This window comes from Chionomys nivalis, chromosome 2 (assembly GCF_950005125.1).
Source record: "Chionomys nivalis chromosome 2, mChiNiv1.1, whole genome shotgun sequence".
NCBI classification, from domain to species: domain Eukaryota; kingdom Metazoa; phylum Chordata; class Mammalia; order Rodentia; family Cricetidae; genus Chionomys; species Chionomys nivalis.
The window spans coordinates 116,871,008-116,887,162 of record NC_080087.1 but is presented as its reverse complement, the minus strand read 5'-3'; the positions used below and the strand labels follow the sequence as shown (position 1 = coordinate 116,887,162).

At 46.4% G+C, this 16,155-nt stretch overlaps 1 protein-coding gene across 1 annotated transcript in view; it reads right to left on the bottom strand.

Annotated features, from left to right (window-relative positions):
• Positions 1-2,952: 2,952 nt before the first annotated feature.
• Positions 2,953-16,155, bottom strand: part of Wdfy1 (WD repeat and FYVE domain containing 1) — a 48,668-nt gene continuing 35,465 nt past the window's right edge. The window contains exons 7-12 of the mRNA XM_057762485.1: positions 15,543-15,669; positions 14,498-14,603; positions 9,777-9,878; positions 8,267-8,397; positions 7,129-7,237; positions 2,953-6,112 (exon numbers count right to left, since the gene is read on the bottom strand). Of these exons, the coding sequence (XP_057618468.1) occupies positions 6,053-6,112; positions 7,129-7,237; positions 8,267-8,397; positions 9,777-9,878; positions 14,498-14,603; positions 15,543-15,669 (635 nt within the window). The 3' untranslated portion in view covers positions 2,953-6,052. The remainder of the gene's footprint in view (positions 6,113-7,128; positions 7,238-8,266; positions 8,398-9,776; positions 9,879-14,497; positions 14,604-15,542; positions 15,670-16,155) is intronic.

The window sequence follows — 16,155 nt, the reverse complement described above, 5'->3', positions numbered from 1 at the left end:
ACACTTAAACACAGGAAACACCAGACTTCTCCGAAGGCTGTCTTCATCTACTCCCTTTTGAAAATCTACAAAGTAAACTTTCATCTTCTTATCTCCCCATTACGGGGTGAATGGTTCAAATTCACACTCTATAATCTGCTTAATATTAGCAGGTAACAACTAAATGATTTCTTAAACTTTCTAAGGATCCGTGCTGCAAAAAACAGACTGTGATGGTCCATTTTCAATCTGAGGTCAGAGTTCACTGGAGTTAGAAGAGCAGGATGCAGCAGGCACCTCCCCTAGCTGGCAGCAGACGCTACTTGATTGTCTGAGAAATCAGACAAGGGAAAGTTACAGGTAATCTAAGTGACAGCCCACAATCAGAAAAGGGAGGCAGTCTCAAGCTCCAGATATTATTCACTAAGTAATGAATAATTCTCCGAGTCCTGAAGTTTGGGAAGGCGACAAGGCCCAGGCTATGGGAGGACAGGAATCTCTCACCATCTGGCTCTTTAAAAACCAATCCCACATGATATAAGCACACCAGCCATTCCTGTCTTTTCTCTACCCTGGCATCCCATCCTGAGACAACCCCTCACCATGGGAGCTGCTCTTTAGTCACTCTGACTCCAACAGCTTGAGGAAAACCACACAACAGGGCTCTCCAGATTCAGCACTCTCAAAGATGGGAAGAGGGATGCCTAGTGCTGTGACTAAGGGGATGGCATCTAAAAGACCTAGGGAAGCACAGGGGTAAAGGCTCCCAGAGCAGAGGGTACAGACACTGGACATGGACACTGTGGACACATGAGGACACGGACAGGCTGGCTCCTCCTTCGAGAAGTGTTCATGTATGCAGAGGAAGAGACGTGTGCGTGTATACACTACTTGTTACCACACATGCGTTAAGTTTAAGGGCATTGGTTCAAGAATCCAGTAAGAGACTGGGGTATATATAGTTCAGTGGTAGAGCATGTGCTTAGCATGTTCTGGGCTTCCTTTGCTAGGACTGCATAAAAAAAAAAAAAGACAACCACCACAAAACAAACCATGTGGCATCAGGCTCATATTAAGATCTATTTCTAGACTTTTGAGGAACCTTCATACTGGTTTCGGCAATGGCTACTGCAGTTGGCACTACCGCCCACAGGAAATAAGTGTTCCCCTTTCCCATAGTGGCACTAGCATTTGTTAGTCTTTGGTTTTCTGACTAGCATAAGATGAAGTCTCCAAGTTTTCATTTGTATTTCCCTAATGGCTAAAGATGGTGAACATTTAAAACTAAAAAATAAAAACGTCAGCCAACTTCTCTGCTTCCCAGTCTATTGCCTAGATGTCACAGGCCAAGCCATAAGCTTCTGCTGCCGTGCCTGCCCCATCATGATCCATTCCCTGAAACCCAGAGTCAGGGCAGATCCTGCCTTCTCTAAAAAGGTCTCCTCCTTCTCTTTGTCTCTTAGTGTTTGTTTTGTTTATAATTATGTGATGTGGGGGAGGACGAGGCGGGCATGCACGCTTGATCGCAGGGGCACTTGGAGGCCAAAAGAGGGCACGGGATCCCTTCAAGCTGGAGTTACAGACTGTTGTAAAAAGCTTGATGTGGGTGCAAAGAACCAACTCAGGCCCCGGTAAGAGCAGAATCGCTTCTGAACTGCAGAGCCATCTCCCCAGTCCCAATTTGTTCTCCTTTAGGCTGCTTGTCAGAAATGAGAAAATATAATTTCATGATGTAAGGACAGAACATTGCTATACAGACTAGAATACACTGCTGTTGAAATCCACACACCCCATCCACCTCCCCTGCCCCAGTCCACACACACACACACACACACACACACGCACACGCACGCGCACGCACACACACACACCCCTCTACCTGGGTGAACGCTAATAATGAAGTTACATTTCTCGCTCAGGCTGTGTTCACCATAGGTCCAGAGCAGTAGTGTTCTATGGATGGCTCAGTGCCACACGCCTTTCTCCATGCGCTCCCATGACTACTGTGGGAGAGACGGTCACGATAGGGAGTTACTCACCTACAAGGAGAAGCTTCTTCCCTACTGCTAAGCAAAGCTCAGGGACCCAGAGACATGCAATTGCAGCAGGAGCCAAGTAAACACACAGTCTAACGTGCACAGCGATGAGAAATGGTAATGGATCGCAAACACTGGAAAGACACACAATGCAAGCTTACGGGGGCCGTCTCTGAGCTTCAAAAGCACTGTGCTTCATATCGTTTAGTGGAACCTTATTCTACTGTCTGCTCTCTGAGACGGTCTCCCGGTCTCCCGCAGCTAGCTGGCCTCCAGTTTCAGGGTGGTTACGCTCCTTCTGCCTAAACCCTGCAAGCGTTGGGAATCAGAGTGAGTGCTGCCACGCCTAAGTCCTTTTCTTCCATAAAACTGGTTTGATGCTGAGAGGAAAGACAGTGACATATAGTTTTGAGAAACACACAGTAACCTGACTGGTCAGGCCAACATCTTACGGCATTAGCTCAGGATTCAGTTCTCCTGGCTCTGACTCATTGTATCTAACCTCACAAGGTTGAGTTGCAGGCACAGAAGGAGAGCCGGAGCCAGGATCTCTCTTCTCTATGCAGCTCTGTGCAGAGCTCTCCTGAGCTACACTAACTGGGGATTCACTGAAGTTTCTAAACTCCAGTAGAGCACTACCCTACTATGCTTCCCTGCTATGGTACGATTCGCTAGCACTGTAGGACGGGGCACGGAGAAGGCACCCGCCTTTAAGTCAGACACACAGACAGACAGAGACACAGAAGGACAGACTCTTCTTCATTTTGTCACCTATAAAATGCAAATGGAAGATAAACTTGAGGGGTGATGCTAGAATTTAAAGATAATGCAGGTAACTTGCCCAGAGCACATGGAATGCCAAGTTACGTGTGACACAAACACAGGCACGCCCTGTGCCGTGCCCAGACCAAACAGAACACACACGAAGCAAGCAGCATAAGAAGCCAAGGGAGATTTTATTATATGCATATTCTCCAAAATAAGAAAAAAATAACAAAAAAAGCCCTACAAAAACAAACCCACAAATAAAAAGAACAAAATTTCCAGCCTCTCTGAGGTACACAGAGCACAGTATTATATGGAAACACAGCAATACAAGAACAAGTTGAATTACTTAATGTCACCTTTTGCTTCCCAAGTCAAACATTGCTACAGAATGAAACATTTTAAATTGTTCATCTATAGAAATTTGCTGCACAATTAAAGTTCAACTTACTCAAAGAGTTATTGTATAGTAAACTGCAGAAAATAGACAAGACATTCAATAATCCGCTCACAATTAACAATTAAACATCAGCTAATTTTAGAAATTAGCATGTATTACGTATTTGTTAAGCCTCCCATTTATAATGAGCAGATTGTTTTCATTAATAGTAACTGGATTCTTATCATTTAGGAGATATCAATAGTACTTTAATGAAACACTGATTTTCAAAAATATCTTCTTGGGTCTGAGCTGCTCTCCTATTTTCCGTATATCTGGGTCAGTTCTGACAGTTGAATAAATACAGATGCTAACAAACTGAATCACGGTGAGGGAGAACAAAGTGAGGGGCTCTAGAGCTAGTGTTTGTGACGTCTTTGAGGCAGCATGTAAAGAGTAAACTGTTACGACCTAGTGACCAGTAAGTGGACTCTACCAAGGTACAGGCCTACTGCTATCACTGGGACCAACTAATACAGGACCACTGAAGACCATGATGAGAATAAAGACTTGACATCCCTTCGTTACGTACTAGATCTAAGTAAAGACTCTCCTCTAACATCCCGCACTTCTTGATCCTTGTTTTTACACATTAGCTTAAGAATTCTGGGATGGGAAAGATGATAGCTGTTCCTTGAGGAACTATATTAAGTGACCCATTTTGCAACAGAGTCCAAATAAGACAAAAAGCATGAGCCTTACTGTCCCTTCCTCATGTGCCCAGTCAGTAAACTTGAGAATATAATTTTCACCCTCTATAAAAAAAATGACCCCATTTGCTACCTGACGTGTAACACACAGGAAGAGACTGGCATGAGTATTTTTGGATGACATGATCACAGGCCCAACTGCAGAGCGAACTGCATTGTCAAACAGTCTGTACTCCTTCCTAAGGTCCCCTGCCCTAATTCATCCTTAAATACAAATTTCTTCCTTAATTCCTATTAGCCCCTTAGAAGCTCAAACCAACCTCATGCTCTCTATGCCACACAGGGTTTTATAACAAGAGGCTTTTGAAATAAAAAAAATTTAAAAAAAGCTCGAAAAATATAGAGTATTCAGTTTAATCTACCACAGATGTCCAAAAGTCACATTTTATAGACGTCTTTAGGAAAACAAAAGCACACAGGGCTCAGCACTATTCCACAGGGCAGGACTCCATCAGGCCTGTATCCCTTCGCAAGGGCAGAACCACGGACTGGGCAGCCCGAGGAGAACATTCGAGGCAGCAGTTCCAGAGCATCGCTCAGTCTCCTGTGCAAAGCACACTGGCAACACACATCTTCCAGAGTGTAAGCGGAATCTGGTGAAGGCTCACCAGTTAAGGTGACAAAACATAAAAACTAAAAGGGGCGACACAAACCCTTTGGTCCTACCTCTGAAGACAAGAGATGTCACTGCAAAGCTAGAACCCAGTATGCCTGGCTGCCTTTCCTTCCCTCATTATGTGTGTCACAACCATTGGGACATCACAGCTTCACTGCCTCTTAGAAACTATTCTGTGATCTTGATGTAACCCAGCACGGAGCAGCAGTGACATTAGCAAGAGTCACGGAGGTGCTGCGGCCATTCACTACTTGGCCTTTAAAGAAGCAGGCCCTTTTCCGCTGTCTCCGCAGTTCTACTGGAGCAGTTCATGTGCTGCAGTTAACACAACACACAAACATCTGGACATTCACTGCAGGCCTTCCATCCTCCTTCTGCTCCTCGTCCTGGTTATCTGGTCAAAAACCTTGAAAATGCATTTTATACAACAGCTTTTTCAAACAGGAAAAGTGGCTTACCAGTTAGGGATTACTGTACAAGACCTGACTGATAATTCTGGCAATGGGCCACCAATTTCTTCCTATGAAACATGAACAACATCTAGTCACAAGTACAACATACTATAAAAGCTTCAGAGGACTTTTTCTGAGGGGCAGAAGTTGCTAACCGTATCACAGGGGCTCATCTTGGGACTACAAATGTATCTGTTAGCAGAACTGGGTTTTTCCATGGACCAGGCTGATGGCATCCATCACCACCATGCTGGGGGAGCTGGGTTTGCCATGGGTCATGACTAACTATAAAGAAAAGAAAAAAATGTCAGGAGGCTTGTACAACAGCACCATAAAAAAGCTTTGTCCACAGAGCAGGTGCGGAAGAGAGGGACAAATGTGGGCTGTCTTGTTGTGTGTCAACTGTAGAGACATACACATGAGAAACAACTGCAGCGAGCCAAAGCCAAGAGCAGATCATGGCTCGACCTGACGGGAACAGGTACCTTGAAGAGGTTCTTCAGCTACTCACTGTGGAGAACACTCACTCACATACGGCCAGCCTGGAGGGAGGAAGCTGGAGCTTCTTACATCCTACCAACTCCCCCGGAGAAAGACAGAAAGCCCTTCCTCCAACTTCTGCCTGGACAGCAGACTGCCCGCAGGGGCTTCCAAGGACCCTCTCAGTCAGGAGACTCCACGTGTGCTCACAGGTTTGCACTGAAGTAAGCATTAATCTTTTTGTTAAAATTTTCCCTCCTAAAACCTTCATTTGCTGGATTACTTCCCCTTACCCACTGGTGCGGTGTTCACGAGGCAGTTGTACTGAGGAAATTCTATTCCTTAGGGGACCACTAAGGACAGACCCTTCAGGTGTTATTCCCCACAGATAATTTCCACAAATACCCCAAAACACACTTAAATATATATTTTTTTCTTTTTAAAAATATTGATTTGTTTTTTAGGTGGTTACTGTCCATTTACATTACAGTGGCTGTCGAGCTACATGAAGGGTTTTGTTTTGTGGAGGTCACTGTACGTGTGCAAGATGGGGCGGACATCACTCAGCTTCAGCATCAGTGTGGAGAGAATCCAGTTGCCAGGCTGCAGCCCACCACAGGAGTCATATCCCATATCTACAAGGAAGGGACATGGAGAAGGCACATTTACCATGGGCTCTTACTGATGGAGGAATTACTTTCATTTAATAAAGAAACTGCCTTGGCCCATTTATAGGCCAGCCCTTAGGTGGGTGGAGTAAACAGAACAGAATGCTGGGAGAAAGAAGCCAAGTCAGTGAGTCGCCATGATTCTCTCTCTCCAGACAGACGCAGGTTAAGATCTTTCCTGGTAAGGCAGCTCGTGGGCTACACAGAATATTAGAAATGGGTTAGATCAATATGTAAGAGCTAGCCAATAAGAGGCTGGAGCTAATGGGCCAGGCAGGGTTTAAAAGAATACAGTTTCCGGTGTAATTATTTCCTATAATTTCCTGCCGCTCATATTACAACATCTTACTTCAAGAGTCAGTCAGCACTGACAGACTTACATACAGATGAAGCAATGGAGGTCACTAACTACACTGAAAACAAATCAGCAGCAGCAACAACAAAAAACAACAACAACAACAAACCCAAACCATAACAACAAAAACACTTCTAGGTAGCATCTTGAAACCTGAAAACAATGTCATAATAGTCTACTATAATGTCTAAGAATATAAAATATTTCCGTTTCATGACTCAACTGAGTATAAAACATTTACTTCCAAGTTCTGTTTATGACCTAGAGATTAATTAAAATATATGTGAGGATTCCTCACAAACAGGAGAGGGTGTAAAGGAACATCAGCCAAGAAGACAGGGAAGGCTGGAGGCAGGGATGGGCAAAGACAGAAGCCAGGTGAGAGCTCAGAACCCACAGGACCTAAGGGCACCTGGTCCTCACCATCAGGACCAAACAACACCCAGAGTGACTCCCGCTCAGGGTGTAGGAAATCACAGCCACCTGCTCAGTCACTGGGGCTATGAGCAGGCAGGCAGTTGATTCTAGAATGCAAAGGCAAATGGCAATGGCTTCAGGAGTGTCCTGAAGCCCATTCACAGTGTGAGGATGGCCCTATCTCAAATGAGATGCTAGCAGGCCAGCTTACCTTTACCACACGATCTGTCCCACAGGTCACCATTAGTCCCCTTGCAATGTCCATGGACATATGGGAAATGTTGTGTTTTCCTTCATGAAATGTTGCTAGAGAAGTCCGACTAACAAAGAGAAAGGATCGTTGAAACATACTGACTGTACCCAAGCTAAAAGAGGAGCGATCCGCCAGCAACATAGGTGGCTGACACACAATAATGGTGTTAACATTCGTTTCTAAAAAAAAATAGCACTGGGGGCTGGAGAGATGGCTGGGCAGTTAAGAGCACTGGCTGCTCTTCCAGTAGGACCTGGGTTCAGTTCTCAGTACCCACATGGAGTCCACCACTGTCTGTAACTGCAGTTCCAGGAGAAATGCCCCTGAACCTCTGCCACCCATAAGAGCCATGAGGCTCCGCTCTGTAGCCCGGAGCACCACTCCCTCCCATCAGCTCCCTGACCATCGCACAGGCCTCTGCTGCCACGGCTCTGGCTCAAGAAGACAGGAAAGATAAGTGTGATTTTTCTCCTGCCCACAGGAGGGCACTGTGTCTGATGAAGTTATTTCAGAATATCCACAAAAAGCACAGGTCTTTCCAGTCTTCTTAGTAACGACATCTGCATGAGCGGACAAAGATCAGTTAGCACAGCGGGGCTGTCCACTGATACAAGAACATGTCTCCGCACCAAGCCCTGTGAGATGGGCCATAGCAGCTGGACTACCCCAAGCACCCTCACAGTACTGAAAAAAAAAAAAAAAAAAAAAACAAACCTGTCCCAGCCAGTGGAGAAGCTTGAGATAAATAGTAGCAACCAAAAGTCACAAAGCTACAACAGGAACGTCTCCTCAAAATGGTTTATGTGGGTTGGCAAGATGGCTGAGCAAGTTAAGGCATTTTTCCAGCTCTCTGATTCTTAGGAAGAAGAGGCTCTACAAGCTGTCCATGAACCTCCACACCCAAGCTGTGATGCACATGTGCCCAACCCACAAATAAACAAAAGTAATTAAAAACAGACAAAACAGAAATGGTTTATGGCGTTCCAAAGAGATAAGCACACGGGCAGAAACCTAGATCGTCCCTCAGGCTGCCCTCACTCAATGCCCATCAAACAGAGGGTTGGGACACAGTCAGGCAAATGCCACGGGCACTCACTCTTCGTCTTTGATGGAGTCATAACAGGAATCACAGACCCGGACCTGGAACTCAAAGCCCATAACTGGGTAGCTGGAGCGCTTGCTGCTGCATTTTCCGCAGACGGCCTTCCCGCACTTCCTGCAGTGATGCTTCCAGGGGAGAGGGAGGCAGGGTTAGTTTTGCTTCATGGAAAAGTGGGGAAACGGGGCCAGGGAGAATACGCTTCATATATCCCTAAAGCTCACTGCACCATCAAGTGACATTAGAGACACTCCATAGGCAAGGGTCTCAAAATCATAAACTTCCTTGCTTGCTGGACAACAACTGTGTCTGCTGTTCCATAGTGTCTTGTCTACGATAAGCAACAACATTCAAACCAAACTTGGCTTCTTTTAGGAACCCAATTGCTGGAGATTCTGGAAAGAAAAGAATCTAGAATAATCTGTACAGGCGAATAACGTTCTTTTGACCTTTCAAAGTCTGATCCAGGAAATAAGCTTACTCCAGAATGTTCAAAAACACTCCGATTATTATTACTCTAGCAGACTTTGACCGCTAATCCTCTGGCGACCATTTCTCTCTCCTATTAATTATTAATGCATAAGAGTGAAATCCTCTCTTCCGTGTTTTCTTCAGAAGGAATACCAACTGTAATGCCTTATCCCCACTACACAAGCATCCCACAGACTTGGCTATTTCAGAGTGTTTCAAGGTAATAAGAAATAAAGGGGGCCCAGTCTGGGATGCCAGTCTGGATGGGGCCTTACGGGGCAGTTCCTTGGGTGAAAGCAAGCAAAGCTAGTCACACACACAAATGTTAGACTAATCCCTCACCACCAACGGTGACCGAAATCACCGCACTCTGGGTTAGCTGCCCAAATTCATGCTCGGCCTGAGTGAGCGACCGACTTTGAGGCTGTGCAGGAATGCAACCCACTGCAGGCCTTAGGCGTTACATGAGCGAGCGAGCACCTCGTGCTATCAGTAACTCGGTAATAATCTCCTGGGGGCATGCTTCTTAATTTAAAAAAGTGTAAGAGAGATTTGAGAGAGCCTTAATGAAAATGTTCCAGGAGTATTTATACTGACACAATTGGGATCGATGAACTGATAGTCACAGGGTCAGAGAGCGCTCTGGGGAGGGCCATTACTTACCTGCTAGTGACAGCTTAAGGCTATCATCGAAATTCCTCATTGTCCTAATTTTATTCTTGGCTAATATGAAACACTGACTCTAATAAGAAGTAGTGCCAAATGCAAGCAATTCCCACAGTTTCACAACAGATTCTGCAGCGTCTCGAGGCATCCCTACCTTCTAATGCAAGACAAGCAGATGAGCAGTTAGGGAAGGGGTCTGTCCGGCCCCAGGACAGCTGTGCTCGTTATTAGTTACACGGCAGCAAGGGAAACAATAGAGGAATCAACAGCGTTTGTCAGAGCAAAGCATGATTTTTCTAAAAACCCAAATTAGTGATAAAGATGACGAGACACAGAATCCTTAGAGGGTGAGGAAACACTAGCTACTGACCTGTCTCAACCCCAGCGTCTTCGTGTCCCACATCTGCTTTATATTCCAGAAGAAGGGCTGCTCACACTTCTGACAGGAGTCACTTTCCAACCACTGGGGAGCCTAGGGGCAGCACAGAGTTCAGACATGAGTACAGAGTTCTAGAACTTTCTAGAGTTAATATTTCTTTTAAATTCCACAATGTATTTTAGCTGAGGTTGCCATGAGCAATACCATGGTATACAGATTTTTCTGTTGCTGTTTTTATGTTTGGCCAGTTTTAGCAGACAGTCTCACTGTATAGTTTGGCTGGCCTGGAACTTGTAACAACCCTCCTGTCTCCCTCCGCCTCTCAAGAGCTACAAGCATAGGTGTGTACCACCATACCTGACTCACGCTTGGATTCTGACTAATTATAACAATTTTAACAGTGCTTATAGAGTTGTTAAATTGTACCCGCAGATAAGAAAATACTTTGACTCTTTAAGGATGGTCTTATGTATTTCTTTTTCATGCTAAAATTACTTGAAATCTATATCCACTTGAATAAAACCCATGTCTTGTGCAACCTGAACTATCTCTTACAGGGCCACTGTAAGACAGACCAACAAAATAGAAACTTCTAGTTGTTCTGTGTGGGCATCATGCCAGACAGACTAACTACCCCTCCCTGACCTGCCCAGTCCTCAGGATCAGGTCCACTCCTCATCTGAATCCTGTGCCCCCACTGGACAGCGAACTCTGCTATTCCCTACCCCACACTGACCAGTGAGTGTGCTGTCACCATACACTGGCAGCTGCCACACAGCCCTTCCCAGTGCTGTTTCGTGGGGGCTTCAGACCATGGTGCTGGAGAATGACAGCTAAGCTCTGGTCTTGGAGAGCCTTGGACTAAGACTGAGTATTACTTTGCTGAACTAGAGGGCAGAAGAGCACAGGGGAATATAAAATATACTTTTAGTAGCTTGAGACAGAAAACTATAATCAGTGCAGAAATAGGTTGGAACAAACTTTAATGTAAGAAAATCCTTAACTTAATTGTGTTAATACACAGAAGCTGGTGTTAAACCCTAAGTCATCATGAGTCACGTGGCCTCGTGACAGCTGCATAAAGAGGACGGGGCTGTCCGCACCGAGAAGAGCAAAGAAGAGCAAGGCAGGGCCAAGGACAAGGCTGAGCACTTGCCCAGGATGGAACGGTCCTGGGCTTAATCCCAGCGTGATGAAGTCAGGTGTGGCGATGCATGCCTGTGTCCCAGTGCTCAGGCCGTGAAGCCAAGGAAGACCCAGAGGTCAAGGCCATGCTCAGGCGACACAGACTCCCAGGCTAGTGTGAGTTACAAGAGATCCTGTCTTAAGAAAGCGCACAATGAGGGGACGGTGAACCAGGGCCTAAGCATCCACGCTCGCCAAATGCTCTACCATTCCGCAACACCCTCAGCTCGGAGAAGAGGATATTAACTAAGCACTATGACCTCTACCTCTTCTCTGCATCCTGTTCCGTCTGTCTAATATGAACAAAGAAAATGGAAGAATAACCCCACTTGACCCTAGTCTATTTGGATGCATTCCTTCCTAAGCCTGGATGGAGGGGGGAAGGCCTTGGACTTCCCACAGGGCAGGGTTACGACTGGAGGGGGAAGGGTGAGTGGGGGAGCGGAAGGGAAGTGGGAGGAGGGGAGGAAGTGGAAATTTTGATTCCTATTATTTATAAAGTAATAAAAAAATTATCAGAGGAAAAAAGAATAATCCCGCTTTATTATGGCCACTAAGTGCTAACTCATCTACGCTGTACTGATGGGTACAGTACCACACATTCTGAAGTCTGCTTGCTTAACATTCTCTAAGTAGTGTTACTTGTTCATTCATACTTCATATACTCACTTCCAAAAAGGAACAGCCCTGATTACAAACCAGAAGGGAAGCAAACGTACTCTATTCTGGGAGGGGCTGATGGTCACAGAGAGTTAGTAGCCTTGGGGGGCTAGGAATAGTCCAGCCAGTATGAACAGGTAACTTCCAGAGGCACTGTGGGTGAGCGGTGTGGGCCAGAGAACTGCCCTTCTTCCTCTGGGCCCTGGCTAAGGAAGACCTGGATACTATGGATCCCTGGCAGGGTCAGACTTCGCAGATAGCAGGCTGCTCACCTTTGCATTGCAAGTCCTTAGCTAGAAAAAAGTGAGTATCTACTAAAAATAAAGCCTCTTTTGGTACAAACTGCTTTACCCTCTTCCAGAGATGACTAACAGGAAGCCATCTCTGCCACACAGGAAGCACCTTGACAGGCAGGACTGTATTTTCCTTTTCCTACATGTGCAACTGCAGTTCACAATTATGTCACCTGAAGGAGGGGTACTACTCCCACTTTCTGACTGCATTTTCTGAAAGAATGCACCAAGGAAAACAAAGGTGTGTTGAGATCGGGGTGCTTCAACCTGTGAGAGAATCCCAACGGTTATCCCTGGTCATATAGGAAATGCATACTCCCTCTCACCTCTGTTCTCTCAGAACAAGACTGGGGCACAAAGGACCAAGAACCCAGGACACCAAACAGCACATCAGCTGTTCTTAGTGAGTACAACCAGCGGCTGAGGAAGGCAGAGCACAGCCCTGAGAGACCTTGGCAAGGAAAGAACCTTCATGGAGCCATGCAAAGCTGGTGCTACACTCCAAGCCTTACCAAAAGATTTTTAGAATGTGCCAGACCAGAAGTCAAACTGCAGCCATGTAACCAGAGTTTCCTGTTTGGCTTGCCACACAAGGCTGCCAGGAAACTTAGCAATTAGAACGCCTCTGCATTAGGATCACATATTATCAGCTATGGGGCAGTCTGTTTTCTTCAACTTGCCCACACGTTTCTTGTGGGTAGGAAGCTGGAAACAAGTCTGTCGCTACTGCTTCCTATAGACAACTCCCTGATTAGCACTTAAGGGACACACTAAAAACCCAAATCTACGCAGTGAGAACCACAGTTATTAAGAGGCAACACAAAGCAAAGCCACTCATAGGAGCTTCCAGGGGACTTTGGATTAACACGGCACCCACTACAATGGCACATGGGGTGCACTGAACTGCACAATGACCTACAGGACAGTATAGGGAACACATGTGACATCATGTAAGATAATACCTGCTACAGTGCAGTACCAAAAAGGGATTCACCAAGACTGGGGAGATGGCCCGGTGAGTAAGAGCCTTGCAGTACAAGCGTGAGGACCTGAACTGATTCCCAGAATTCTAGCAAACGACATACAGAGTTACACATCTCTAACTCCAGTGAGGGGTGGTCAACAAAGAGACAGGATTGTTTGGGCTTGCTGTCCAGCCAGCCTAGGCAAAACCCATGAACTCCACGTTCAGTGAGAGACCCATCTCAAGGGGACAAAGAAAAGGGAAGAGAGTAGGGCATAAGTCAGTACACACACAACACAACACACACATGTACACATAATTCAAAAACCATAGAACACCAAAACACATCTACCATATGTTCCCAGACTGTGTGGCCACTCCGTGGTGAAAGCTTGGTGAAGGTTCCTGAAGTGGAACTCTCCTTCCCATCCACCGTCCTTCTGAATCCACTTTTGCTATCAACAGCACAAGCCACAGCTGTCACTGAGCAAAGACGGACTGCCCTGGTCCTAGCAGAGATGAGCAGGAAATCCTGCCTGGAAACCATCTGATGACAGCTATAAAAAGCCTCTGGATGTACACATCCCTCCCCCGGAATCTATTTTCAGAAATTTGCATGGGGCGAATAAGTGAAGAACCGCACGCTGACAAGGTCAAGCGCACTCACTGCAGTGTGCCCTAAAATGAAAGGATGACGGGGAGCCTGCACAGACAGTTAACGGGACTAAAGAAATGGAAGAGGCCTTAGACATCATCCTAGGAAGTGATTTCACTTGGAGAAGAGAAAGCAGACACCCAGAGATTAAGGGACCTAGTTAAGTGGTTCAATGAAATTAAAAATCAAGTTGCCAAAAAAGAAAAAGGTTATCAGCATGGACTCAGTGGAAGAGAGTACAGCACAAGATAGAAGCAGAGAAGAGAGGCACAGTTTCCCTGCGATGACCATCGCCTAGCTCTGTCCTGCCACATCCTTCTCGGAGCTTCCAAACTGAAACGCTCCGGAGTCGCACGAATACTTCAGAAGGCCTCCATGGGCCCATCCCTGGATGAGTTAGAAGGCTGCTGGCTGCAAAGAGTCCTCCAAGCCGTTATTCAACCTAAACGCTGCCCATTAACCAAGAAAGTCTCACCCGGGGCAGGTTATGGCATGGCAGAGAGGGCTGGAGTGGAGAGATGGTTGAACCAGCAGGGTGCTCCCAATGAGTTCAGAACCCAGGCACTTACACAAAAAGCCAGGCAGGGTGGTAGATGCCTGTCATCCCACTGCTGAGAAGGTGGAGGCATGGGGTCCCTGGGGCTTGCTGCCTGGCCAGGCTAGGGAAATCTATGAGCACCAGCCTTAGTGTCTCCAGCACTAAGATGGAGAGTAAGAGGGGAAGCCATGCCCCCATGCACACACAAGAACACAATAGATACACATCACACTTACACACATGCAAATAAAATAGGTTAATGTCTACAATTTAAAAGAACTCTGTTAGACAATAATTCACAGATGGAGCTGTGAGAAAGGGGGGATTGTTTATACGACTGCCAACCTGCAAGGAGGAAAACTGAGAAGCCAGAGAAGGGCTCTCCTCTGACCTGCCGGCCATGTTCTTGCTCCTTACCTCTTCTCTGCTAACGTCCATGTTCCACACTGCAATTCCGCCATCCGAGGAGCAGGAGACAAGCTGCCTCGTGAACTGCAGGTAGCACAGTGACTGCACCCTGTCGCTGCAAATGGAGCACACGTCACCGTCAACACAGAACAGCCTGGGAACGCCCCACCGGAACCCAGCCCTCTCCCCACTCTATTATGGGGGCTACTTTCGCACTCACTACCCAGGTCATACTCTCTACAACATAAATGCTGCTCCTTTTGAATCTGTCATTGAAACTGCAAGTCAGAGAAGGGTAAGAACTGCAGTTTTCTGTGGCCATCACCATAATCTCTCTTTCACACAGTTTATTTACATGTGAAAACAAAACAGAATATAGCTCTTACTGGAAAGCAGTTCATATGCAAAAGTAGAGAGACCACAAGGGCCGTGAACAGTCACCTCTCACACAGCCACAGGGGACTCACGTGCACATGTGGGGAGAACTCTGCCCTCTTCCCAAAGGCCCTCAGACCTGGATGCCACGCAATCTCCTGACCTGGTAACTTTTGCACCTTTTTCCTGGCTAAGTTTCAACTTGATTGTAATTGCAGTAAACAATTATGGCCTGAGCAGCATCAAGGAAGAAAGAAAACCACAGTGAAGGAGCAAAGAAAGGGATCCTTTTTCACAGGCTGGACAAGCAGTCCTAAGTATTACAACATGGAAGCTTAAGGGACTTAGCTACTGATGCACCTGTTACCTTCTAATGAGACATATTTTAGGGTTTAATAGACCACTTATGTCCCCAGCTCAGGAGGAGCCCCATACTTTAACACAATCTGCCATGGTCAAAGTTCTCGCCTCCAGTCTCTGATCCATGGTGCTTTAAGTAGGTATTTCAACAAGGCCACTCCTTGGGAGAAGAGCGGTGACCTCTTTAGACTAACGAGGAAGAACACCTCACACTCCATTTTGCTTTGAGTCAGGACAAAAGCAATGAAAATGAAGGCAGGAGGGAAGAGCAGTGCCCTCCTTTCCTGGCTCAGACCTCCGTCCCCTAATGGTCACGTACTGGTGGCCCTGAAGGAGAAGTGTCCGGCCTTTCCGTCCCCCGATGTCCCACATGATGATGCTGTTGTCGGATGCTCCTGAGAAGAGTAACCGCTGAATGGGGTCCCACCAAAGGCAGGCGATACTACCTAGGCACGTAAAAGAAGAGTCAGACAGAACTCAGCATCAGGACACATGTGCGATGGGAAAACCCAACCGCCAGCTGGGCCTTTGAGTAAAACATCTACCTCTGTTGTAAAAGGGTCATTCAAACCACATCCTCACGAGTCACAGAGAAAACACTGCAAGTCCATCATCCAAAGTTGGAAGATGAGGATGTGACTGTGAGCTGCACAGCTTTGAATTCAAAGGGTTTAAAGTTTGTCCTTGCAGGCAGCTCCACGGGTTGCGGCATCTCTTTTTAACCATCTTATATCTCTGGTGAGTGAGAAAAGGGTTCTGTGCACCTGGGAACTCCTGGGACTTCCTGAGACTTGTGAGTTGCTTACTTCCTGCATCTTAGTGAGCCTTCCTTCTATGTACTACCTGTCATGAGTCATGTGGACTTTCAGTGATGCTGCTGTCTTTGAATTACCCCTGTTCCTGTAAGATAACCCCCTCATCCATATTCCTGG